This window comes from Aphanomyces astaci (assembly GCF_000520075.1).
Source record: "Aphanomyces astaci strain APO3 unplaced genomic scaffold supercont1.23, whole genome shotgun sequence".
NCBI lineage: Eukaryota > Oomycota > Saprolegniomycetes > Saprolegniales > Verrucalvaceae > Aphanomyces > Aphanomyces astaci.
The window spans coordinates 453,152-477,949 of record NW_009798286.1 but is presented as its reverse complement, the minus strand read 5'-3'; the positions used below and the strand labels follow the sequence as shown (position 1 = coordinate 477,949).

Sequence of the window (24,798 nt, the reverse complement as noted above, 5' to 3'; positions counted from 1 at the left end):
AATGGAATTAGCCAAGGCCGTCCGTGGTTCCAACTTCACGACCGACGAAGACTACCAGCTTGTCCGGTCATGGATCAACATCTCTCAAGATGTGTCCAAGGGTAGTACTCATCACGCATCACCACACCGTCCATGATTCGTTCAAACAGCGGTCTGGCCATTCGAAATTGATGGCGAAACTTGGCTTCGCCGTAGATTGGATTGGGGTCAAAGTTGTAGGTAAATCCGAGCATGCGCAGCCTCGCTATGTCGTGGTAGGTCTGGCTGGCGGTTGGCAATAGAGCCTTTAGGGCGCGCAGAAGACTGATGAAAGCCAAGAATCTCCCAAGCTTGATCCATGTCATCATCGTCGTCCTCCCACGCCATCGCGCCAGGCGTTCATTTCCGGATAATAACATTATTCGGATGTTTTACAGTTTTACCGCTGGGGTTGACAAAAATCAAAATACAGGAACTGTAAAACGGTATTATACAGTCTGATTATACAGTCGCACCGGTGGGGATGCCCTAAGGGACCCTAAAATAGATCAAATTGGTCCATGATTATTTGTTGAGCGTATCTCCATTTCCTGGGCCTTAATGGCGTTGATGATACAAGTTGGCGGTACTCATACAGTATGATGAGACGACCATTGAAAGCCCACCATAAGGTGTACCAGTACTACTGTAATAGTCAATGCGAATATTATCATATTCACAGTCAATTATAACAGGCCAATTAGAATTGCCGAAATAATATTGGCTAAAATTCAGGTACTGTAGTCTCACAATTTGATGAATTGTTACTGTTAAATTTGTCGAAAATAGCACGTTCAAAACTGGGAGGGAAATCAGTATTGGACTTGTATGAGAGATTTTGTATAAAATCATAAAAATAAAAAAAAGTAGAAATGACCAAAAGTTGTCGAATTCGACACTGGGTTTTGGCAGAAAATAACCCAAAACCAAATTGTCAATCCTGTAAATCATGTTGAGCAAGCAGTTGCGTGTGATCGTCGTGGACGACCACCATCATGTGCTCGAGCCTATTCACCAGGTACATGCTCGTCTATGAGGGTGCCACGTATGACTCATGACCGTAGGCCATACGAAAGCGCACGCTGCCGTTTTCCAACTGGACCCTCGTGCATTTCGACGCACACCCCGACTTGGCGTTTCCCCGGGACATCCCCGCGTCTTGTGTATTTACTCCATCTGCACTGTACGACGCACTGGACAGTAGCGAGGCTGGGATTGCTTCGTTTCTCCTGCCGCTGGCATTTGCAGGGCACATGGGGTCGCTTGTGTGGGTCAAGCCTCCGTGGGCCAACCAGGTCTCTCTCTCTGTTGTATCTGCTATCTGCCGTCAGACCATGCTAACATGCCGTAGATGGCCATGGGCAACGAAACCTTTACCGTTGGCGAACACGTGGACAATGGCAAGTCATAACGGCGTATCGCTTCTCCTTGGCCAAATGGCGAGGTTAATGTACACATTGCAAACCGTAGGAACGCTGGGCGTGACAAGCCACCACAGCTATTTTGTAGACGAAGGCCTTTACGCCCCAGAGTCCAAGTTGACAAAACAACAGTACGTTGTTAGCGAGTGTTGAAGCCCATTCTCATGGACGTGAGCTATGGCAGGTCGCTGCACTTGACAGTGTGCGAGTTGCCGCAAGGCGCACCTGTAGTGCCTAGCGGACCGTTTGTGTTGGACATTTGCTTGGATTACTTTACAACGTTGAACCCGTTCCTTCAACGTACGTTCGTTTCACACCACTCTCGACGCATATATATCATCTAGTTTTCCATGTCCGGACGTATATATATATATGCATCTATGCAATATATATACCGTATTTGTCGTACCGCTGTACCATGTTATTATTAAATTGGAGTATTATTTATTTATGATTATATTGAACTATATCGTTATATTTTCGTTTGATATGTCATGGTCCAGATCAACGACAATTACGGTAGATATAAACCCAGGCCATTCTCAATATATATTATATATATATACCGATGGCAATATTAGAGTTTGAGCTCGCGTGTGGCGCAGACGACACGCGTGTCTTGTGTCGTATCTATGGTGGAGTTCAATTCAAGGTACAGAAGTACACTGAATATCTGTCCATCTCGTCATATTTGCCGTAGAACGTGCCGCCCACACTCTGCCATGCCGACCAACTGCGTCATCAACACGAGCACGCCACGTAAGCGCTACTCCGAGATTCCCTCGAGATAGTGACATAACGACGACTTAGGTCATTGGACCGGGTGTTGGTGACCCAAGCATGGCGTCAAATGGACGAAGCTGCGTTTATCGCGAGTGTACATATATACACCACATAAATCTTTATAAGCGAACGACGTGACAGGTGGCCCACGTGTTCCCTCTCTATAACGACCCAGCCGCAATGCCTGGCCTATTTCAACTGTATTATCGTATGCTTTCACGATACAACGAGGCCCAGTTGGACCTGGTACGAACTCGAGCTCTCTACTATTTGCAAGTAAATCGATATTATATTAGGTACAATGGGCGGCGCCTTGTGTGGACCTACCCATGCATGTGAATCCTAATATAGAGCCCATGTTAGACGAAATGCAAACGTACTTGCATTCCTTGGACGGTATCCCAAATCTATTTGGTTTTCAGCTCTTACAAATATCCTGATACCATGACCCCATAGTTTGTCCCAGTTTGATCACTATTGCCACGTCTCAGACAGACAACTACACCCCGTCGCATGAAGTCACGTCGATTCTGGACCGTACGTTGGCCATGCTACGTCAAGTGTACGGTTCAGAGCATCTCGATGTAACTTCGCATTTAATCGAGTAGTATTATTTATATCGCATAACTGAATCGGCGAGGTGGGTGGATGGGGTACAGTGTAGTCCTGCCGACGGGACGACCCTGTCACGATGACATTCCTAGTAGTTTACGGCGCTGCCACGTCATCACTCTGACGACTGATGAGGTCAACCACAAGGTGCGCAAAGTGCAAAGTGCCGTCGTTGACAATCACCACGTCGTACAGCGTCAAGTACTCGGCCATACGTTCTTCAATGTGTGCGTTGAGAAAGCCAATGCGAAGCACTTCCTTCCCGTCTAGCCCTTGCGTCATGTTGACATCTCCAACCTACTATAACGTCATATATCGAGATCACGTCATCGTGACATACCGAGTCCCCCAGCAGCACCACGTTGCGGCGGCTGTGGCACTCGTCCCAAAATGGCGTGTCCCGCACGACTGCCGTGTTTTTGTTGTGGCAATGGATCAGCTACGTATGGTCGAGAAATATATTTTGAAATATATATATATTTATTTATTTTTTGAGATATAGTCGTTGATTATATATTTGACTTCCATACAGTTATGATTGATATGTAGTAGCAGCAGTCATACGATCAACTTTTGTAACAAAAGGTAAAATTAAAAAAACTATTTTTAAAAGAATATTTAACATAATTTATAATTTTTAATATTATTTAATTATAATATAAAACGAGAAAAGAGGGACTTGAACTTGAAATTCAGATGAAGATTTATCAAAATATATCTATAAAAATAAGGATACTATAAAAATAAAAAAATACACTGAAATTCTTGATATATCTTGACACACGCATGTATATTTGACATTCGATCGTTATATATATACTATACGTTTGATATATATATATATAATATATACATACCTTTTCTTGGAACCCCAAGAGGCGTCCCGTGGTCGGGTCAAACTCCATCACGTTTGAAATCACGTGCACATTGGGCGTCCAAAACGAAGCCCCCCAATTCTTGTTCATCACGGCTTGGATCACATCTACGAAATGTCGTTTTCAATATATCCCAAAGAAATACATATATTCATGGAATCGTCAGAATGCTATTAAAAAAGATATATTTTCAACTGCACATCACGGTATAACATGCAAAAAAAAGTTTTTTTAATCAAAAGCAAATAAAACAAAAAAAGCCTTGATTTACAGTCACTCCCAACCTATATTATATATCAACACGACGACAGATTTGGGTTTCGATCTCGTGAACACAAATAAGTTCTACCACGACGTTGCCAACAACAATATGATGGCGAGTGCGCTTAATATACATGTGCCAACATCATCACCATATCATATCCATTTTCACAAAATATATTGTTGTGTATATTCTAAACTGGAGCGACATGGAGAATGAATCGACATCAACAAATGTACAGTACACAAGAATCGGCAGAATATTTGAACCAATCAGATTGCAGGAAAGTATGATCCACGTCAAATTAGTGTGTGACTTCAATTAGTGTGATACCAATCACCACTGGACACCACTTTACATACAAAATTCAATACAAAGAAGAATCGATCGGTAGATTTGGCGGTTCAGCACTAAAGTCCAAATTTTGGGATAAATGAAAGACAATATATATCACGATCTGGACAACCTGCATTCTTCGTATCGTGTAATATCATTGAAGGCCAAGACAACCAAAACGCATATTGTTGTACCTGCGAGTCCCGCGGAAAAGATCAACGTCGGCACATTGGCTTTAGCGAGCGATGCAAACAATGGCTGGAATCCGTCCCGGAATGTAATGTCGGCGTTGGCGACGGCATCCTTGATGTGATGCGCGTGCAGTCCATAGTCCACCATGATCTTGTGCGACCGTTCCCACCTAATAGCCCCAAATGTGAGATGACCAATTTGCTATCATACTGTGACACTGTACCACTGGACCATGTGCGGTTCCTTTTCGTCCTGGGTCAAGAGTGGCGAGATCTCAATGGGATAAAACTGCTGGAACAACGCGTTCGCCTTGGCCTGAAACTCGTGGCCAAGGAACCCGCTACCACTGATGATTCCATGGCAAGAGTGTGCGTGTTCGCCTGTTGGAGTGTGGTACGGCGTCAGCGTGTAGTCAAAGTCTGCAATCACGAGCAGTTGCGATGGGCCGTCGGCGGCCATGCGCCCCAACTTGGCCGCAAACGCATCTACAATGTGTACAGTATTGCATAAGTGCGTGGCTATCCTTGGAGAGAGAGAGATGTGTGTGTGTAGGCGATGCGATGTACACTTACCTGGGTTGGCAATGATGGCACGGGCAGGTTGGCGCACAAATCCAACAGAAGACTCGTTTCGGGTAGTTGCATTGCCATGGGAGGTGGCATAATAGGACGCCATCGCGGCGGCGGGGAAGAGCGAGGCGGCAGGGCCGCGCACGAGAGATCGCAACATTGGATACAGTATCCTTGTGTGTGACTGCTACTTTTGTCTTGCCAAGATGGGCACACATGACGCCCTTGAAGATGGTATTGCCGGATAAATACAAGGGATATCCGGATATCACCTCCACGTTGCGTAATGTAATCCATCATATTGCAAATAACCACGAAATATATGGGGGAATTAACCAAAATGTTACGAGAAAATTGCTTAGATACAGCATGGGTCAATATCCGCATACATTACCTACGGTATCCGGATATTATAGAACGTCGAAAGGAACAAGGCTTGCAAAGACAATCATGATGGCGGCCGAGGAAGGATTGCGCAACGACTTGAGTCCGCGCGCGCCCACCGTGGCACATACCGCTAGCCCTTCATCGTCACGATTCGGCACAGAATCCATCTCTGGGGACCGCTCCAGGCTTCTGAATGCCTTGCCGTCACACGAAGAGGTCCGCGACGTACGTCTGAACGTGCTCAACACGAGTGTCCAAGGTGCGCGGAACGCAGGAAGCACATGGCTGCTGCTGGTCGCGTCTGCCGTGATCAACATCCCGCAGGTCGTGGCTTCAGCAGTGATCATGGGCATGTACTGGAACGACCCCGAACTGGCGAATTGCAATCGGCTCAAGTACTGGACACTCGTGCACACGCTCCACTTGTTCTTCACGGTCGTGGTCGAGTGGGTAGTGTACAAGACGACGGCGGTCGCCCCCGACGACCACTCCCATGCTACGGTGCCATGGGCTACGTCCCCCGCCGTGAAAAGCGCGTTGAACTCGATCAAGTACTCGCTCGAATTGCTCGGGTTGTTCTGGTTCTTAGTCGGCAACATGTGGATCATCAGCGACGAAGAGCACAGCTCCACCAAGGCCGGCGGGCACCTGTACAACATGGCCTTTGCCATGGTCACGATCTGCTACGCCAAGATCTTCCTCCCATGTTTGATCCTCGTGGCGCTGCTCCCCATCGTGTGTTTTTGCTTGCCCTGTCTCATTCGCCTCTTGAATCGAATGCAAGACCCCATGCGCGGAAAAGGAGCCACCGCGGAGGTGCGTGGCCGGCACATTCCTGTTTGTCCTGTGTATACTCGGTGCAAATGCTTACTGAAACTACTTGTCAAACCTTTTGGCATGTTCTAATCCAGGTTGTTGATATCGTCTGTCGTGGTGGTGCTAGATCATTGCCAAGCTGCCGAGCGTGCCATATGCATCGTCCATGTTTCCCGACGAGGTATTGTTTTGCATTTCACCCAAATTTCGACTTGTGAGTTTTCCTGTCGCCAAATAATACCATTCGAATCCATGTAATCATTATTCAATTTAAGCTTGTACAAACTATACTACACAAAGATTAGTATATATATATATACTACACAAAGATTAGTATATATATATATATATGGTTTTGCCCAATACAGCATCGAGTCAAATGTTTGGATTGGCAGAAATTCACAAAACGTGATTTGATTGGCTTAGGAGGTTATTGAATCCATTCTCTTTAGACATTCGATTCTGCTGACGGCTCCAGTAGTTTCGAATCGATTTGGCAATATGTTTACGTTCACTTTTGTTTCCCTCTACCACTCTTTGTGGGCAACTATCTTCTTTGTCCTACACTATTCAATGTAGTAGCGTTATACGTGACTGTATTGCCCTTGTACCCAAATACATGTTTGGGCATTAGTGTGCTGATTCGCCAAATCTATGTTGGATTCGTTGGGCTGGCATTTGTATGTAAAACGTTGGCTTGTAAGCACACTAATTAAAGTCATACACTAATTTGATGTGGAGACTGATGGGTTCCTGCAATCTGATTGGCTACCTACGTTTGCCGATTCGTCGTTTCCTTGTTTCCTTCAATCTGATTGGCCAAATACTTGTACATACATAATGCAAGACTCTCCAGTTTATTGTGGATTCGGTACAAAAATTTCCAAACCCTGTCTGTCGACTTGAATCTCGCCACCAAATCGAATCACGAATCGACGCTATTGGCTAATCCAATTTTGAGTGGATTTGATTGGCTGAAAAGGACAAGTATATTCATCCAATCCGAACTCCAGCGTGATTCAATATTGATTTGACAAACCTCGCGAAATTTTGGGAGTTTATTGCGAATTCACAGTATTTAAAAACCCAACAATATAACGTTAGAAAGGTTCATAAACTACTCTTTTTTTAAATTCATAATCTTTTAAAAATAGTTTTTTTTAATTTCACATCTGACTTTCAATTTTGTTTTAATTATAATTGGGGCATGTCTAACTTGTCCAATATAAACGTAGGACGCGAGCTGTTGCATTTGCCTAAACGAGTACATCCACGACCAAACCCTGCGCGTGCTCCCATGTAAGCACCACTTTCACCAAGCGTGTGTGGACGAGTGGCTCGTCGTGAACGCCACGTGTCCAACGTGTCGCACTTCGATTGACCCGAACGAAGGCGCAGTGCCACGTCACGACCCCCCCGCCGACGTCAACCTGATTGTATAGCAGGCGACACAACGCACCGTACTAGTAGTAGTCCCATCGTAGTAAACCCAGTCACTATATATACCGCGTTCTTTGCGCAAGTACATTGTATTAAACATGTTGCTGCTGGCGACACTTGTGCTTCTCAAGTCCCCCCAAGGCGATTGGCGATAGTACCATGAAAGGTGCTGAGGACTTCAAGAGAGTTCCACCCAAAAAACTCAGTTTAGCCTTGTGGATTGAATATGACGGGCAGTACAGTATTATTGATTTGGTACAGATTTCAAACCGATCACGATCATTGGTCAATCTGGAAATGCTTGTCGCTGATTGGCTACATTATTTTTCTTGTTATTTTCGTGCTTTCTGCGGAATAGGGAAAGCCAATGAAATTTCGCGCGAAATTTGTGATCTATGAATCGCGCAGAATTTGTGACAACTTTATACAGTACTTGATAATGATTACGTTAAACGGCAAGCCTCAGCAGGCGGAAACTGTGGCGATACAAACACTTGATGATGATTCTAAGGACCAGTTATATATAGTGGAGGTTGAAGGTACTGTACATGTATCGTCTGCTGTGACTTGCAAATATTCAGAGGTTATTGTTGATTTATTCTCTGTCAATAAGTATTTCCTTTGGACTGGCTGATAGAATTATTTATTCTGTATTATGTCAAATAAAAATAAATAATATTTCCTCTTTGCAACTCTTTTACTGAAATAATATAATAATACTATTTTTCCTACCTCTGTACCGTACTACTGTAGTAATATGTAGTACTCTAAGGAATACTACCGGTACTACTATTAGAGACTTTTAGCAAGTTCGAAATGTGAGTAGTTTACATACTTTGTACTTGTTCGATTATCGCGATGTCTGAAGTTGGAAGTTTAAAGAATTTTGATTTAGCAAGTCTGAAAAGTAAATCCCGTCACTTCAATCCAAAACCATCCTTTACCCCATCTCCTGTTCTTAGCATGTGCCTACCGGTATGACTTCATTGCGCGCAATTCAGCGCGAGACACATGAGGACATGGTGAGTGTGGATTTGTACATTATATGCGACGTTATAGAACGATAGTCATCGAAAGTTATGGACTATAGGGACTCAGTAGCCCACTGCTTTCGAAGTTTGAGGATCTTGAGGTAAGATCCTCCCTATGTTTGATCGCTAAGTATCGTGGCGGCCAAACAGAGGTTTACGTAGCCAGGATCGAGCTCGCCGCGCGTCGTCCACCAGGCCCTTCAAAAAATAATCTAAAATGAATACTACTTCAAGTATTCAATAATTTAAATAAAATAAACTATTCTTTGTAATTCAGTCCTTGAGTCAATAATCTACAACTGTTCCGTAAATAAATAAATTGTTCAAGTTTTTGAAGCCGTAAAGTAAATGATTCATTTCGACCAAATTATTCGTAGGCATTTTCAATGATCTTATTGGACAATTGCTAGGATGACAAGCTTCCGATTGGCCCCAAGTATTGAACGGCAAAAGTTAACTACATGTATTGTGGATTCGGTACAGATTTCCAGACCCCATCGAATCACGAAACGACGCTAATGGCTAATTTGGCTCTTACAGAGAGGACAAGTAAATTCAACCAATCAGAACTCCAGCATGATTCAATATTGATTCGTCGTTCACTGTAGACAAACCGCGCGAATTTTGGAAGTTTATAGCGAATTCACAATACTACGAAAAGAGCTCTAACTACGGCGCATTATTACATAGTATAGCCTTGATGTCGGCAGCTTTGAACACCCTCCGTGGTAAGGCTTTTGCCGAGCTTATTCCTTCATTACCGCTTTATTGTCCCAACGTGAAGAATGTATGCGCGATTCTTCTCTGTACGAAGGGGGAAATTGGCGACCACCGTTGTGACTTAAGTTGTTGGTCTCAAATGTGCAAGTTACTTCGAAGTACTACGTAATCAGTAGTACTATATAGTAACGAGCATTTGCAAGTTCATTTCATTCCGATAACAGCATACAGTAGCATACAGTACGTACCCATTGAATATGCTTATTTAAGTTGTTTTGAATTATTCAAATAATTTATTCGCACCGGACACAGGGGGGAATAAATAATTCAACAGGGCAGCAGGCACCAATAAATAACTCACTCCATAAGTCCTTGTGAAATGAATGATCTTGTTTTCTCTTGAGCACAAATAAGTAAAATATAGTATTTTCAATGGCCTTGGGGTGATCAGGCGGCAGTCCTCGGAGGCTTGGTGCGCGGTCGCGGCGAGTAGATTGTGATGTACTGCCCTGATCTACAACTGAAGACAAGCGTCCTGCATCACTGCACACGCCCGATCTTTTGCACTATCCTAACAGTAGATAGTCTTAACTACCGGTACCTATGCGTTGGCTGAAGCGAGTCGGATCATGTTGGTGTGAGTGAAAATTTTGCAAGCAACCCTCAACAGAGCAATTTGATTGGCTTGGAAAGTTTTCAGACTTCGAGGCCAAAAGTGTGATTGATGACTTCATCACTTTTCCGACTTGCTTCCGAGCAAAGTCTACAAGCTTCGAAGTTCGAATTAAGGTTTACAGTTAACTGTAAGTTTGGAAAATCAAGACTCCTTAAGTACTGGTATGCTAGTAGTACAGTACGTAGTTACTAGTATTGTCGTTTTATCCAAAATTTGGACTTTTGTGCTGATTCGCCAAATCTATCAATCGATTCTTTGTCCTGACTTTGTATGTAAAGATCGCCCAGTATCACACAAATTTCAGTCACACACTAATTCGGTGTTGAATGGGTCGACGAGTGCATTTGATTCGCTACTTGATTAGTGTTGTGGGTTTTCATTGGCCGATTTGGTGCTGCACATTCGATTTTGTTCATTCACGTCGATACTGTATGTCGTGAGTTGTAGAGTCCACCGTGGGTGCGCAGCACTTGAGCCAGTGCATTGAAGATGACTGTTGGCATGCGAAAGTAGTTTTCGACGAATGCACTTTCGTCCTTGGAGCATCGCTTGGACACAGTATGAGCCGCCGAGTATGGACACTCGCTTAGGAGTTTTCATGACGAAGGACGCGTGGTAATATCGGAAGTACTGAGCAGAGATCCCTGCGTCGTCGTAAGACCCACCGCCGTACCAACAGGGCAACGAAGCGTCGATCAACCATGTTGTGTGATTGTTTGTGCGCGCGCAAATCGCCAATCATTTATTTATAATTCAGAAGTCGAAATGGCATTCAAAGGACATAATTGAATTATCTATATATTTTTATGTAACTCCAATTTGGAACGGGAAATATCTGTCAGAATATTATTTGACGTAAAATTATCTGTGGCATCCAGACTCGCCCTAAATGTATTTATGAGTTATTTACAATACAGTACTAGTATAAGTTAAATGTATTCCGAGGACATTGGTTGTTCAAACAAGATTCGCTAAATGACAGACACTACTAATAAGGAGGAACCTGTGGACATAACGTGATAGCTGCTTGTAATAGTTCCATTATAGAAAATGCGGCGGTGCACTAGCAGAGCTTGCTCGTTAAATCAAATCCAGGCGAATGCAATGGATTGTAACGATCACAATTGGTCAAGCGGTCTAGGGTTGGGATTGTACATTGTAGGTAGAAACGCGTGGGTTCAAATCCAGAATGTACGTTACAGTACACTTTTTGCATTTTTGTTGTGTCGAGTGATATCGTTTGAGACTCAATGTTCGTGAGAGATTGCAAGTGCACCAGATACAGCATCATATCTATCGTAGATGCCAAAACAGATTCACGTGCATGAGGGTATTCTGGTACCTGAAAACAATGTAATTCAATTTGATGGCATGTTGTCACTTTAATGACAAGTGACAGAAGTTGTCGGTCTTATTGTATGCCATGATGCCACGTCATTCGAGCTAAAGGATAAAACACTCGTGTAGTGCCAGGCTACATGTGCTAACTAGTAGAATAATCCAAGGAATAGAAATCGTATTGCATGAGTACAACTACTGTACTGTAGAGTACATTGCTTGCTACATAACGTAGCCACTCTCGCATACTTGTGCAGAGCCCACGTCAACTCATCCTATATGTCAAATGACTCGTGTAATGTCAGTTTTATTCCTGGGTAAGCATTTTAGCAGTGCATGCGTTCAACTAACAGTGTCGTGTAAGTAAGTTTTGTTTTACTAACTAGTTACACCATTTTCGTTTAAGTTCAGGTTATTTCCGGTATATTTCGTCCGACGCACAACTAATTCACGCCATGTGCGCTATGTTCGCCAAGCATTCAATATATTTCGTTCAGAACCTTCTTCGTTGCATTATATTTCGACTAATGTCTGGTGTATATGTCACCCCAAAGCCGGTATATTTCACACATTGTTCAATATATTTCAAATGATGTTCCAAGTATTTCGATAAATCGACGCAGTAATGGATGGAACGAAGTAGCCAATGAAATTTTCGAAAAAAAACTTTCCATCAATGAAATTACAGGTGTATCCGGTGCATTGCCAAGCTTCTCCATTTCACAAAGAGTTCAACGTTGTATCGGGCAGGAGTCACAGTGAGTATATTTAGTTCACGTAAAATGACGCTCGACGATTTCATGTCGTTCGTCCAATCTACCGAAAATGCCAAGTTTAGCTCAAAAGCACAATATCTACTGTATGGTATGATTTACTACGTAGTAGACAAGTATCCATCACCTGCGATTTACTTGATTTGCTTCGAAAATTGAAATAGATGGAACATCATTTGAACAACGTGTGAAATATACTGGTTGTGGGGTGACATATACCGGACATTAGTCGAAATATAATGCAACGAAGAAGGGTCTGGACGAAATATATTGAATGCTTGGCGAACATAACGCACATAGCCTGAATCAGTGGTGCGTCGGACGAAATATACCGGAAAACCTGAACTTACAGTTAAACGAAAAATGGTGTAGTGTGCTCCATAGCAAGTGGGATAGTTGTGTCAAAGCTAACAGTAAATCGATTTGCCTTATAGATCAGCACACATGAGTTCCCGCCTAACGTTAGTAAACGAGGATTCTATCAGTTGAATCATAGGAACCGATTTAGTACTCCATTCTACCCCTGAATAACTGTAAGTTACTGCCGTGTTGCGACCATGGTCGCTCGGTGTGCTGATAAGAATCCAAGTCATCTACGCCTAAATAAATAAGTAGTCGCGTGTAGCATCAGGTTAGACGAGAGTTTAGGCCATTTATTGTAGGAATTAAAATAGTATGCAGTGCTCAATTTTGTGTCCCCGAAAGGCTACAGTTATCGGCTCGGTGGACTGTGAAGATACCAGATCACCACCGGTGAATCCGTCATTATATGCGTATAACTCAAGGTAGGTGAGAGTAGTGGTCGAAGGAAGAATCAAATGAATTGAAGTAGTATTGCATGCTGAGTACTCAAGTGAGTGGTTTGTTATTTGGTTGCTGTAGTCAGTTTGATAGTTGGGAAGATTCCAAGGTATCTCCACCTTAAAGATAAGGTAGTAAGCGATATTCGCATAGTACTGGCATAAATGAGGATACTAATGTAGTATTCCCTGCGTAGTGTTGATGTGGGTGGTTTGCAATGTGATGGCGGTTGTCGGTGCGGTGATCTGTGAGACTGCCACGTCATATCCGTCGCATAATGTGAAGTTAAGCCCAGGCACGTAAGTACACTGAATGCCACACACTGCCTGAGTGTAGTCTCAGGCTCAAACAACCGTGTATCCTGCTATTCCTTTCCTTAGGCAACGTACATACACAGTTGTCTGGCTTGCCGTGTTGCTCACCTACACGGCAAGCCAAGTACTTCTATCGAGTTCGTTGTATGAGCGATGTAGTGCTGCCAAGGCTCAACACCATTTGCAGCGTTTGTTTCTATTTACAACCTAAGCACATTCTATCCATGGCTTGCCGTGATCTATTAGCTACAGTACTACCGGTAGTACATGGCAAGCTAAATGGTTTGGACCAGGTTCAGTGATACTAAATCGTTTCTAGTATGGTTGGATGGTTGAATATTAGAGAGATTTTGCAAGTGTCCGCTCGCGGTCGCCTTCTGCCTTGCTTTTTGTGTCAGAGGCAGTTCGAACAGAATATCAGAGTTGACTTGCACGAATTTCGTGCCCCCCACCCAGATGAATAATTTACTTGAATAATTCAAACAGAATATGCAATGCATGTATTATCGAACAGGATTAACAGTACAGTAAGATAGAACTAGATACCTTACTCAACGGAGCTCATCATTTCTTGAACGTCTTCAATCGTCCAAAGGTTGATATATTAATTAGCATGCAAAAACATTTGCTCCTCGAAAGTTTTCGGGGTCATGCTGCAACGTCAATCTCCTATGGCCAACTTGGTAGACGAAAAGAAGCGCTCACACATGTTGGACGTTAGGCACAAGAACCGGCAATCCATGAAGCCGCTCGTCACGCGCGTCACCTTCTTCTTTTTCAACGCCCGCTCGGCCAGAGACATCAAAGGAAGCGCCACGGCCGCCGCGCTGGATTCGATAGTTTCTTCATTGCGCAGCTTGATCACGCTTTCACACTCTTCAGCTGTCATCGTTGTCTCGGTGCCGCGGAGGATCTTGACAATGGCGCTCTTAAAACTTGGGTTTTTGACAACTCGCGCGCTCGGACCTAAACGACCCACTGCATCTTCGATAACCGTATCGAAGGTTTGGCGCACTTCGAAAAGAGAGCATTCATCACCTTGTAAGGCGAGCGTAATCGAGTTGAGGTCTTATAGAGTGACTAGCAGGGCCGTCACTTCGCGATCTTCCACCACATTAAGTCGTGATACTATCGTCAGCAATAGCCAATAGAATGGCTTAAGCTCAATATACCGTTTCAACATGTTGAAACGTCGAACTCCAGCGTGTCGCACTTAGTATAATCGCACGTAGGGGGGTCATACGAAGCAGACGAGCGGCTGGTAGGGTTAAACGAAGCTTGGTCATAAGAGCTTTGTCTTTGTCAATAACAGTCGCGTAGTTGGTGAGCATATCGGACACAAAGAGGTTAAACCGGTGGCTGGCGCATCCAATAAAAGGCACCCCGGCGAGTCGTGCAAGAGCTACATTGGTGGAGCAGTTATCTCCGATAAGTGCGATGACATTGCTCCAGGACTTCCCATACAAACCCAGGACAAACTCAGTAAACTCCACGTGGGCAGCCGCACTTAGAGATTCCTCCTCATTGATTGGTACAAATAACAGTAGTACGCGAGAGTAGCCAACTACATCTCTGGACGGGTAGGACGCAAACAGAGCAAGGTAATGGATTGAGCCACACGACCGACCATCGAACACAAGGGCGAACTTCTCAGGTAGTAGAAGTGCCACCTTCTTCTCGACGAGAGCACTTAGTCCGTGCATGTACTTCATGAACGAAGTTCGAGAGATCGAGTCAAAGTTGGCGAAGCGGCGGACGGTTGGATTTGACACAAACGAAAATGGTAGCAAACACAATGTAATCCAATACAACCAACCAAACGCTGTACGTACATGTCGTGGGACCATGATCTCAAATAGAGCTGAGGCGTTAGGAGGGTTGGTTGCATCAAATGCAACATATCCGGGTTGGTCGGTGGTGATATGCGATACGAGGTTGGTGTACCCACTCCCCTTCTGTGAACGTCGTGCGCCACACCGGCATGTCCAGTCCGTACTGCCAGGAGCATTCCGAGTAAAGAAAAGCTCGGCGAGCTGGCGGCCGCGTACGATGTTGTTGCTGGCGATGTTCATGATTCGTATTCACTTTTGGGTTAATGGCTGATAACCATCCATATCTAGGAGTGGTTTTGAAGCCAGGTGTCGTGGTAACCATGAATTATTCATGTCACAACGAATATTTATTTTTTACCTCTAGAAGTTCGAATAACCTATTTTTGATTGCTCCAAAAATAAGTTATTCATTCTCTCCGCCGTGACAAAAAAACAATATATTTTTAAACGAAAAATGAATATATTCACGGGAAAATTATTTTATGGTCAGCACTGGCACGAACGCGTTGACCTTCTGCTCACAAAATATCCGTCTAAGTAACATTTATTCGGATATTCATCCAGGGCGGGAAATCACTTTGTCCAGGGATGTGCTCATGCAGTGGGAGTTTTGTCCTTGCTTGCCCCCTTGGTGAAACAACGACACAGCAACGTCGTTTCTTAGTGCTGTGTGCGTTAAGCTAAGTTGAGCCCCCAGTTATCCCAGACATCCGGTACAACCTCTATGCTATGTCCGACGCCAACGCATTGCTGAACTTTCGCTTCGGCGTCATGGGAATTAAGAATTTGGGCTACCTACTTGCCCAACTTCTTGATTCCCATGGCGTTGGACGATGTCCCAAAGCGGTTCAGTGCCTTTTTGGCGTCAAAGCAGCATTCACCTGAAGAAGAAGCATGAGATCTGCTTTGTCGTTGAAGACGCGGCGGCTCTGAGGTGTCTCCATGCCAATCAAGAATTCACCACCCGCCACTCAAACCTGATGTGTCAAGTTTGGGTGGAGTTGTTCTTGATTGGCCAAGAACCGCCAATCATAACGTTATGCAGTTATCACAGAGCGGACTGGAATGCGATCTGCACTTAATGGCAATCAGATTTAAGAGGACCCGTTCGTGTTCTACATAAAATTTGACAGGTCGACTTCCAGTTTTGGCAGATAAATGGAGCGCGACCGCCAAAGGACTCTTGCAAAACCTCTCTATTGTATTCCATAAATTTTTCAAGACGAATTCTGGTTATTTTAATTCGAAGTAGCTCGCCGTATTCCAGTCTCGTTATGACCCCATTGCTTCAATGCCACATATTGCTGCTGGTGTTTCATGTCAACTCGACGAGAACGCGGTGGACATTTTATCCGCCTAAGTTCGATCAGTAACAGCAAAAAATACTTTTTCACAGTGCCAATTACAGTGGGGACTAGGGCATATATCACCCGCAGTTAAAGTGGGGAGTCATCGTCACACCTGGTGGATATACTAGTATAGGAATATAGGGGATCGAAAGATTCACAGGGCGAAGGTAATGCCAATGATGTCGTCGATTCGTGATTTCTGCGAGTAAGTTTAACTTACAGTAAGTTACTACTTGCAGTACGATACTACATTACTACTACATTCATTCGTCCCGTCCAAACGATTGACGCCTTTCCCTGTGGGCAAATACAGTAACGACCTATCTGCGCGTTGGATGAGACCATGATTAACGAAATCGACGGAGCCCCAGCTTCCAATTATATGTGTGTTTAGGAATGAGTGATGTGTCCAATACGAAAAGTCTACATAGAGACCAGCAGGTACAGTACCGGTACTGTAGAATGATGTCGGTAGATACATACATCTGCATCATCGCATTTACAGTGTTAGTGCATCCTTGCCAGTATAGATTCATACAGGAATTCTCTGGTGCAAAAATAACTTGTCACATTCAATATATACCCCAAAAAATCACGTAATTTTGAGTGGCTGGAAATATCTTATATATTCCCGTGGCGTCAGCACATCCAAGTAGCAGCAACACAATAAATTGCGGTGAACTATACTACTGTACGCACTCTAAATGAAGGGACACGAACGCACTAATAGTTGAGGACTGTATTGGTGGGCGTTCTTCTTGACCGCGAGCAGTCGTCCATGCGTTGAGTGTAAGGGTAGATTGATACTGGTAGAACTTCGAGTATTAAACATGCCATTATGAAACGACTTTAATTTGGAATGCGCAGTATATGCAGTAGTAGCATGAAGTGATGACATTAGTTTTTGAGGATGGCGTCGAACTGTTAGCAAGAATTGCTCCGCTCGATGTTTCCAAACTCCCCTTGTACGATGAATGAGAATACCAAATGAGTATACCAAGTCGGTCCTCGCAAGTGTACTTCTTGCACTTTTTCTACTGGATCGAGTACAATAAAACTACAAGCATGCATAGCAATCAGTAGAGAACGTGTGGGTATGAAGTCTTGGCGTCCTGATAAATAGTCGCGCGATTGAAGAATCATTCATCTCATATCTCGTTTATAACTAACTGTATGATTCAGCTTTCATTGGGCCATTGACCTTACCTTTGTGTATGTATCACTTTATGTTTGTATACATCGCAATATTAATATAACAGGAATTCAAGTTCCTTGAATATTATTAACCTGTATCAGTTAGTAGTTTTATACACTTAATATATTAGAGGTTAAGCTCAAGCATCCATTAATAATAATTTTTGTATGTCCGGAGCGAAAACAAGAATGAAGTGTCTCAGGGCTGTTTATACGGATTCGGATACGGCACATGGCAATCCGACTCGAATTAACAGTAAACTACTACGTAGTAGACGTCATCATAGTTTAACCTAACCCTATCCGTCAAAATAGTCAACTTGGATGTTACAAAAACCAAGTAATTCCATGTTGACGGTTTGTCAATCAATATACACGTTCCAGTTATATCGACGACACCGCCAAATCAGGTGTGTGTAACTTACTGCAATGTGAAAGTGTTTCGACGGCGGAGTGTCGCAGCATATTGCTAAAAACCAACGGCGGGGTGTCGCAGCATTATTGCTAAAATCCCACCGTGGGTTTCTGGGGATTTTTCATTACTCCGTGCTGAGGGTAGACAAACATCTTGAGCATGGAGCTGGCAGCGACATTGGTGTTCGATGCGATGCTGCAATCAAAGCGAGCCGAGTGTCATCTGGCCATGATCGAGGCCGCCAAGAAGCTGCTGGAATGTCGAAACGACGTGAACGAATCAATGGCGCGCTTGCACGAGATTGCCGAAGACGCGGACGCCAACTGCGACGACAACGCCGAATTGGCGCGGTTGGTCGCTGAAAAGGGACAAGAGATGGCGTTGTTGGTGCGGCTGAGGCAGCTGCTCAACCATCGCCGCCTCATCATGCGCGTTGCCCACGCCAACACGAAGTACCTCGACAAGTCGCGACTTTCATTGCGGAATCGACAGCGCCGGCTTGTAGAACGAGCATTCCAACGAGGACACTTGCATGCACCGAATAGTAGCTAAGAGCGCATAAAGATCACCCCCATTGCAAATAGAACGACAGTATTTGTTGTGTCTACCAAGGCCGCAGAAATACTGAGAGTGTCACGAAAATGGGTTCGACATGTACTGTAACTTGCCTAACTTTATAAATACTTAGTAGTACAGTACAGTACTAGGGGATTGCGTCCGTTTCAAATCTTAACACGGCGATCAATGTTATAGCATGAGTCAAACGAGATTTCACGATCAGAGCGAGCTCCAAGGAATGCTGGCATTAATGTGGTGAGGGGCGATTAAGGAGATGAAAAGACTCCGTCCGTTAACGACGACGATGCTATTTGGGACCAAAGATTAGAGGCCTTTCCAGTGCAAACAGTTATTGTAATGGCGCTGGCACAGACTGAAACTTCGTTGGGGTCCAGTACTCTATTATTAGCCGCAAAACGACACCAAATTGCCAACACTCTGCGCCGGCTGCGCATGACAGCTCCCATGCAGCGTCTAAAGTCGATGTCACTGCTGTCCCCAAGTGAAAGTCCTTCCATGCAACAACCCATGTCAAGACCTACTCTCACCCATGTTGTGTCGAATGCCGTCGCGTGGTTTGGAACGTGCTTGAGTGTCGTGTGTGTAGCGTTGATGGCCGTGGACATTGTCGGCAATAACTGGGAGCTCAACGACTTTGTCGGCAACGCCAAGCACTTTACAACGCCCTTGTTGGACACCACGACACGGGACAGCGTTGGCTCCATGTACGCGTTTCCCGCGCTGTCGTCACCCGCAGCCATTTCAAACGTGGGGAAATTCATGCTAGACATGGTCCTCGATCAGGTTCATAACCCGGGCAAGTACTATCTCTTGACCATGAGCTCGTTTGTCATTTTGAACGACGCCAACGACATCTGCGGTCGCCTCAAGGGGTCGTATCCTGTGGACGCAGCGGTCAACGTCACCGTGCGCCTCGGCACCATCCAAGACGAAGTGACGTTCGTGCGAGGCACGGCGTTGAGTCATGTGTTTGGCAGCACAACCACCGCCCCCCGCGCGCCCCCCGGAGCCCCCTCGTCAACTTTGGATGCCATGGGGTATACCCCAGCACGAGTTGGCCTCGACATGCGATTTACCACGGCCATTCCCGTCGTCGACAGTTCTGGTCAGAATACCCCCCTCAATGTGACCATGTACCGAGTGTACAGCAAAGCGTTTTGTTCGGGCTGTCGACCCAACACCGAACTGGGCTTGGACACATGTGAGATCGTGCGTTCATACAACGACACAACGAAATATCTCGTCGTTTCGTCGAGCAGGGCGACTGTTGGCCTTCGGCACAAGGCGGGTATAATCACGACGCGGCGGCTCGGCCCGATCCTGTCGCTGTGGGTCCGCCTGACGAGCATCCTGTTGGCATTTGGGACGTTTGCCACGACCAAAAAGACCGTGCGGTGGACAGACGCGCTGTCGTTGACGTCGTGGCACGCCCGGCTTCTCCACAAGTTCGCCCCTCCGATCCATCGACAGACCAGTCACGCCATGGACTTTGTTTACTTTTGCGTCAACAGCGACGTCGTGGTCCTCGCGTATTCCGTGGCTACGTTGTTTGACGAAGACGTGGCCATGGTGTACGCGCGGGTCGCGACCAACTGGTACTCGAACGCGCCGTTTGATTGGTGGATGGAGTTGCGACTGTGTGCGTTAGCGATCCGATGGCTGTGGTTCAACTTGGGGCTGCTCAAACTCGTCAAGTGCATCAGCCATATCGTGAGCAAGCATCGGACGAACGGCGCCAACGTCGTCATGGGCTGCCTCAACTTTAGCTCCGTCCCGTGGATCTACACGACGGTGGGCGCCGTGCTGCTCCGCACAGAGTACATTGAGTATGGCAACTCGGTGCGGGCTAACGTCTTGTCGACGGGCGAAGACCTCGAGGCGATTTATGTCGAGTTCGAGTCCAGCTGGTACATGCGGGGCCTTCCATCGCTCGTGTGTCTTCTCTTGGGCAACTTGATGTTGATACTTACTGTCGACCACGTGGTATACTGGAGGTGGTGGCGCGTGGTGGCCACCAATTCGCTCGGCCGGCAGTACATGTTCAATTCCACGTCCATTGTCATCAACAAGGACCTCTTGGTGCACGGCGAAGGGCTCCATCCGACTCTGTCGATTCCAGCGCGAGATTTGAGCACCATGCAATGGTTCTTCACTAGTCATTTGACATGCTTTGGACTGCCCGAAGATCCAGGTGTGGTTCGAAAACTCGTGGCCACAAAGGTTGCCACGACCATGGCGAGCAACGGCATATTGGAACTTCAGTCGACAGGGCCCATGTTGGTAAGGGGGAACACAAAGCCGAAGCTCCAAACGAGCCCATCCAAAGGTCAAGTTCAACCAGGAGCGTCAGCTCGAAGGAATGCCGGCCCCGGGACGGAATTGATGGAATTGCACTTTCTGGTACAAGATCGCGACGGATGGCTTCGATTGTACGACAGCGAAAAGCGCGAAGTGCAAACTGTTGGTATGGAACCCAAGGTTTTGAAAGGGACGACCCTTCAACTTGGGTAAGAAGCTGAGTAATCGTCGCGCACTCGAGAGATTAATAGCGCGCACTCGAGAGATTAATAGGTCGTTGGCGAAGTACAAGTAGTAAGTAGAACATGAACTTGTAACCTGTGTCATGGCAATACCGAGTCGCAGAAGCAAACCTCAGATCGATCAACACGAACGACAATTACAACTGCACCTGTCAGTCGCCACGTTAACGCAATGTAACCTTCCTTCCTCCTGTACCACGTGTAAACGTGGTATCCAATCTGAAATGCATTTTCTATTGACATTACTGTACAGTACTTCGAAACCGACATTTGATTGAAAATCGTTAGCCTGCCTGGCTAGACATGTGTCCCAAGATGCATGTCGTGAACTTCCAGCAATGCTGTTCTTGCCTTGAATGTCACAATCGCGAAGGCTTGTGCTTCGTATTCCGTGAACCAATTGACTGCTGCGTATGATTTACTAGTAACGTTATAATTAATACATTTTTGTAGGCATGCGCCACGCTAAATTTATCCTCAATCGGTGTACTACACTAGGCTGAAAATAGCTTGTCCGTTGCGCCGCAAATGAAAACCCACAACGAAAAACCAATCTCCATGGTCCCCGCGCAATTGACCAAGAAGCCGTCCAAGCTGCATGCCACAGCCACAAGGACCCTTCGCTTCCTCGTGCTCGTAGTGAGCATCTCATGTTCACTCTTGGTTCTCGTGGACATCGTCGGCAACAACTGGGAACTGAACGACTTCACTGGCAACGCCAAGCACTTTTTAACGCCGCTCCTCACCACGTTCTCGATCGACGAACTGGTCCAGACGTATGCGTTTCCCACAGACTCATCGCCATGGTCGGCCTCCAACGGCGGCCGTTTCATGATCAATTCCGCATTGAATCAAGTCCACGACTTAGGGGGAGATTATTATCACCTCACGCTCGGGTCGCACACCATCGACACGCCCGAGAACAACATTTGCGGCCAGTTGGTCGATGCATACCCCCTTGTAAACACATCCAAGTCGGTGGTCCGCCTCGGGTCGGTTCAAGATCAAGTCACGTACATTCGAGGCACGACGTTGACTCATGTGTTTGGCGACTCGCTGGGCACCGAGCTTGGTCACTTCGGAGACAACGCGTCCAAACTAGAGTCCCTCGGGTATGTGGCCGGACGAGTAGGGCTGGACATGCGGCTCACCACGGCGATTCCAGTGTCCACCCAAGGCAAAACTGTGACGCTGAACGTGACCATGTACCGGTTTTTCAGCAAGTCGTTTTGCTCGGGGTGTGCCCCCAACACGGAGCTCGGCATGGACACGTGCACGATCGTGTACTCGACCGACGAATCCACGAACGTACTCCATGTGCATTCCAGTGGCGCGATCTACGGCGAGTCACATGTTCTGGGCATCATCCTCCTCAGACGGTGGGGGCCCGTGCTATCGCTGTGGCTCCGGGGGCTGTGCATCCTCGCAGTTCTGGCGGCGTTTGCGGCGAGCCAGAAAACCGTCCAGTGGACCGACACCATGACATTCACATCGTCGTGGGTGAAGCGCATGGTGCACAAGTTTAGCCCGCCGCAATACCGGCATGTGAACAACGCGTTTCACTTATTATACTTTTGCTTCAACAGCGACTTTACGGTACTCATGTTGTCAGTGTCTGTTATGTTTGACGAAGACATTGCGATGGTGTACGGGCGCGTGCTGAGTCGTTGGTCCAAGCCCGCGTCGTTCCAGTTGTGGACGCAGTTGCGGCTATACGCGCTCGACTTTCGGTGGATGTGGTTCAACCTGGCGATCCTCAAGCTTTTAAAACTGGCGTGCAACCTCGTCAATACCGCCAGGTTCAACGGCCACAACGTCGTCATGGGGTGGCTTAACTTTCGCAGCATCACATGGGTGTACCTGACAGTGTTTGTTCTATTTGAACGGATCGACTACACCGAGTACGGCAACTCGATCCGTGTGGACGTGACGCCGTTGGAGGACGACTTGGACGCGATTTTTGTCGAGTTTGAGCACAGCTGGTACATTCGCGGCCTGCCGTCGCTGGCGATGCTCATGCTTGGCAACTTGCTGCTCGTGCTGTGTGTTGACCACGTTGTGAACCGGCACTGGTGGGTACTCGTAGCAAAGACGTCTCTCGGCCGTCAGCACATGTACAACTCGTCGTCCATTATCACCGATTCGGGACTGCATGTGTCGGGGGAGGGCGGCGGGGTCGCTGCCACGATCACAATCAAAGCGCGCACCATGTCGACCATGCGGTGGTACTTTACGAGCCACTTGCTGTGCTTTGGCCTGGCGGAGGAGCCGACTGCGTTGAGGAAAACGTCGACAACAAACGGCGCCAAGACGCCGATTTCGATCCACGTTGCGTCAGAAGCTAAGCTGGACAAGGTGACGCCGTCGTCGGCAACAACGTTCGATGCGATGGGCGACGTACACTTTTTGGTCCAAGATCAAGAAGGGCACGTACATTTGATCGACGCGGACAAGCGCGAAGTGCAAGCGCTGGGTGTGGAAGTCAAGATCCTTCGAGATTCGCAATTTACACTTGGATAACAAGTCCAAAGTGGTTTAAATTATCGGTAGAGGTTAATTGGAGCAAGGGGTATTTAGGTGCGCCGCGGTCAACCGAAGAAATCTCGTGAACTGTCGAGGGGAGATTATTGGTCACGGACGCTAGCGGTTGGTATTATTCACCATATCAACACCATGCAATAATATGGATGGGAGGATGAATGTGACCAAAGGATATGTTTTGCTTGCACATAATGCACTGGTTGTTGAATGCTGTGACTTTGTGAACCAGTTCATGATTTTGCAGTTGCTGTTGTATGCTGCACTCCCCACAGCCTTACCAGAGGGTAGACTCCTACGTGAGCAAACTGCAGTTGCTCATGACCACCACAAAGAATGGCTGCATGCAAAAACGATAGGAATGTCGACAACTACCGTCGTAACCAAACCAGAATATGTGGATTGCAATGATCTTGCCACCGTTTGACTGTCATATCCAACGGCGACCATGGACATGTCAAGAACGACAATGAATTTCAGTGGACAAGCCCATTCTTGCCTTGCAGGTGCGATACGGTGTCCTGGCAGGGCAACAAATTGTACCAGGGTTTAGGGGTTTCGTGGTTGGAGCTAACAATGCTGGTGCAACCAAGGGTTTTGAGAAACCTGAGATTCCTAGTGTTTTTGTCCTATTAATAGTTACACTTCCCGTCGCATTGCCATGACATCTTGGGTGTGTCACGTTGCATTCTGAAATCTGTGGCGTGACGATGGTCGTTAATCGATTACCCGAGTACTACCAGCGTTTATAGTGTTATGGACGTGGTGTCTAATGCGTTACTTCGAGCACACCGGTGCGTGTCCAATCGAGTTAACTTTGTCAGTGTTGAAAGGGGCTCAATGCATGACTTGTTACGAGCATACGACGAGGAATGCGTTGTGCGCGGTATATATTTATAGACTGGTATGTCATTTGTCGGTTATATACGCATTAGGAACGATAACACATCAGTCATTTTGCAGCAATAACATCATCTCGAGTGTATT

The 24,798-nt window shown here is 46.1% G+C and overlaps 7 protein-coding genes across 10 annotated transcripts; 5 read left to right on the top strand and 2 right to left on the bottom strand.

Moving 5' to 3' along the window:
• Nucleotides 1-967: 967 nt before the first annotated feature.
• H257_09518 (hypothetical protein) lies at nucleotides 968-1,487 on the top strand (the record flags this gene model as incomplete). The annotated part of the gene is made up of 3 exons (XM_009835754.1): nucleotides 968-1,036; nucleotides 1,083-1,313; nucleotides 1,370-1,487. 3 exons carry the CDS (start codon nucleotides 968-970, stop codon nucleotides 1,427-1,429), a joined length of 360 nt encoding a protein of 119 aa, XP_009834056.1. The 3' UTR covers nucleotides 1,430-1,487.
• A 116-nt stretch (nucleotides 1,488-1,603) lies between these two features.
• Nucleotides 1,604-2,735, top strand: H257_09517 (the record flags this gene model as incomplete). Of its 2 annotated transcripts, XM_009835752.1 has the most annotated exons (7): nucleotides 1,604-1,739; nucleotides 2,021-2,091; nucleotides 2,140-2,198; nucleotides 2,250-2,316; nucleotides 2,364-2,468; nucleotides 2,586-2,618; nucleotides 2,679-2,735. In XM_009835752.1, 7 exons carry the CDS (start codon nucleotides 1,604-1,606, stop codon nucleotides 2,691-2,693), a joined length of 486 nt encoding a protein of 161 aa, XP_009834054.1. In that variant the 3' UTR covers nucleotides 2,694-2,735. The 2 variants fall into 2 exon arrangements, with proteins under 2 accessions (XP_009834054.1, XP_009834055.1); XM_009835753.1 differs by lacking the exon at nucleotides 1,604-1,739 and having other exon boundaries at nucleotides 1,893-2,091.
• Nucleotides 2,727-5,274, bottom strand: H257_09516. 2 transcript variants are annotated; one of them, XM_009835750.1, is made up of 6 exons: nucleotides 5,072-5,274; nucleotides 4,723-4,984; nucleotides 4,502-4,668; nucleotides 3,692-3,816; nucleotides 3,175-3,273; nucleotides 2,727-3,131 (listed from the first exon to the last, which is right to left on the bottom strand). In XM_009835750.1, the coding sequence occupies exons 1-6, from the start codon at nucleotides 5,226-5,228 to the stop codon at nucleotides 2,931-2,933; spliced, it is 1,011 nt and encodes a 336-aa protein (XP_009834052.1). In that variant the 5' UTR covers nucleotides 5,229-5,274; the 3' UTR covers nucleotides 2,727-2,930. The 2 variants fall into 2 exon arrangements, with proteins under 2 accessions (XP_009834052.1, XP_009834053.1); XM_009835751.1 differs by having other exon boundaries at nucleotides 2,727-3,273.
• Nucleotides 5,275-5,491: 217 nt separating this feature from the next.
• Nucleotides 5,492-7,796, top strand: H257_09515. Of its 2 annotated transcripts, XM_009835748.1 has the most exons (3): nucleotides 5,492-6,271; nucleotides 6,399-6,452; nucleotides 7,507-7,796. In XM_009835748.1, exons 1-3 carry the CDS (start codon nucleotides 5,519-5,521, stop codon nucleotides 7,711-7,713), a joined length of 1,014 nt encoding a protein of 337 aa, XP_009834050.1. In that variant the 5' UTR covers nucleotides 5,492-5,518; the 3' UTR covers nucleotides 7,714-7,796. The 2 variants fall into 2 exon arrangements, with proteins under 2 accessions (XP_009834050.1, XP_009834051.1); XM_009835749.1 differs by lacking the exon at nucleotides 7,507-7,796 and having other exon boundaries at nucleotides 6,399-6,590.
• Nucleotides 7,797-18,256: 10,460 nt separating this feature from the next.
• Nucleotides 18,257-18,706, top strand: H257_09514 (hypothetical protein; the record flags this gene model as incomplete). The annotated part of the gene is made up of 1 exon (XM_009835747.1): nucleotides 18,257-18,706. Exon 1 carries the CDS (start codon nucleotides 18,314-18,316, stop codon nucleotides 18,704-18,706), a length of 393 nt encoding a protein of 130 aa, XP_009834049.1. The 5' UTR covers nucleotides 18,257-18,313.
• A 420-nt stretch (nucleotides 18,707-19,126) lies between these two features.
• H257_09513 (hypothetical protein) lies at nucleotides 19,127-21,421 on the bottom strand. Its single transcript, XM_009835746.1, has one exon. It carries the CDS (start codon nucleotides 20,891-20,893, stop codon nucleotides 20,378-20,380), a length of 516 nt encoding a protein of 171 aa, XP_009834048.1. The 5' UTR covers nucleotides 20,894-21,421; the 3' UTR covers nucleotides 19,127-20,377.
• A 374-nt stretch (nucleotides 21,422-21,795) lies between these two features.
• On the top strand, nucleotides 21,796-24,009 carry H257_09512 (hypothetical protein). Its single transcript, XM_009835745.1, has one exon. It carries the CDS (start codon nucleotides 21,802-21,804, stop codon nucleotides 23,791-23,793), a length of 1,992 nt encoding a protein of 663 aa, XP_009834047.1. The 5' UTR covers nucleotides 21,796-21,801; the 3' UTR covers nucleotides 23,794-24,009.
• The last annotated feature ends 789 nt before the right edge of the window (nucleotides 24,010-24,798 follow it).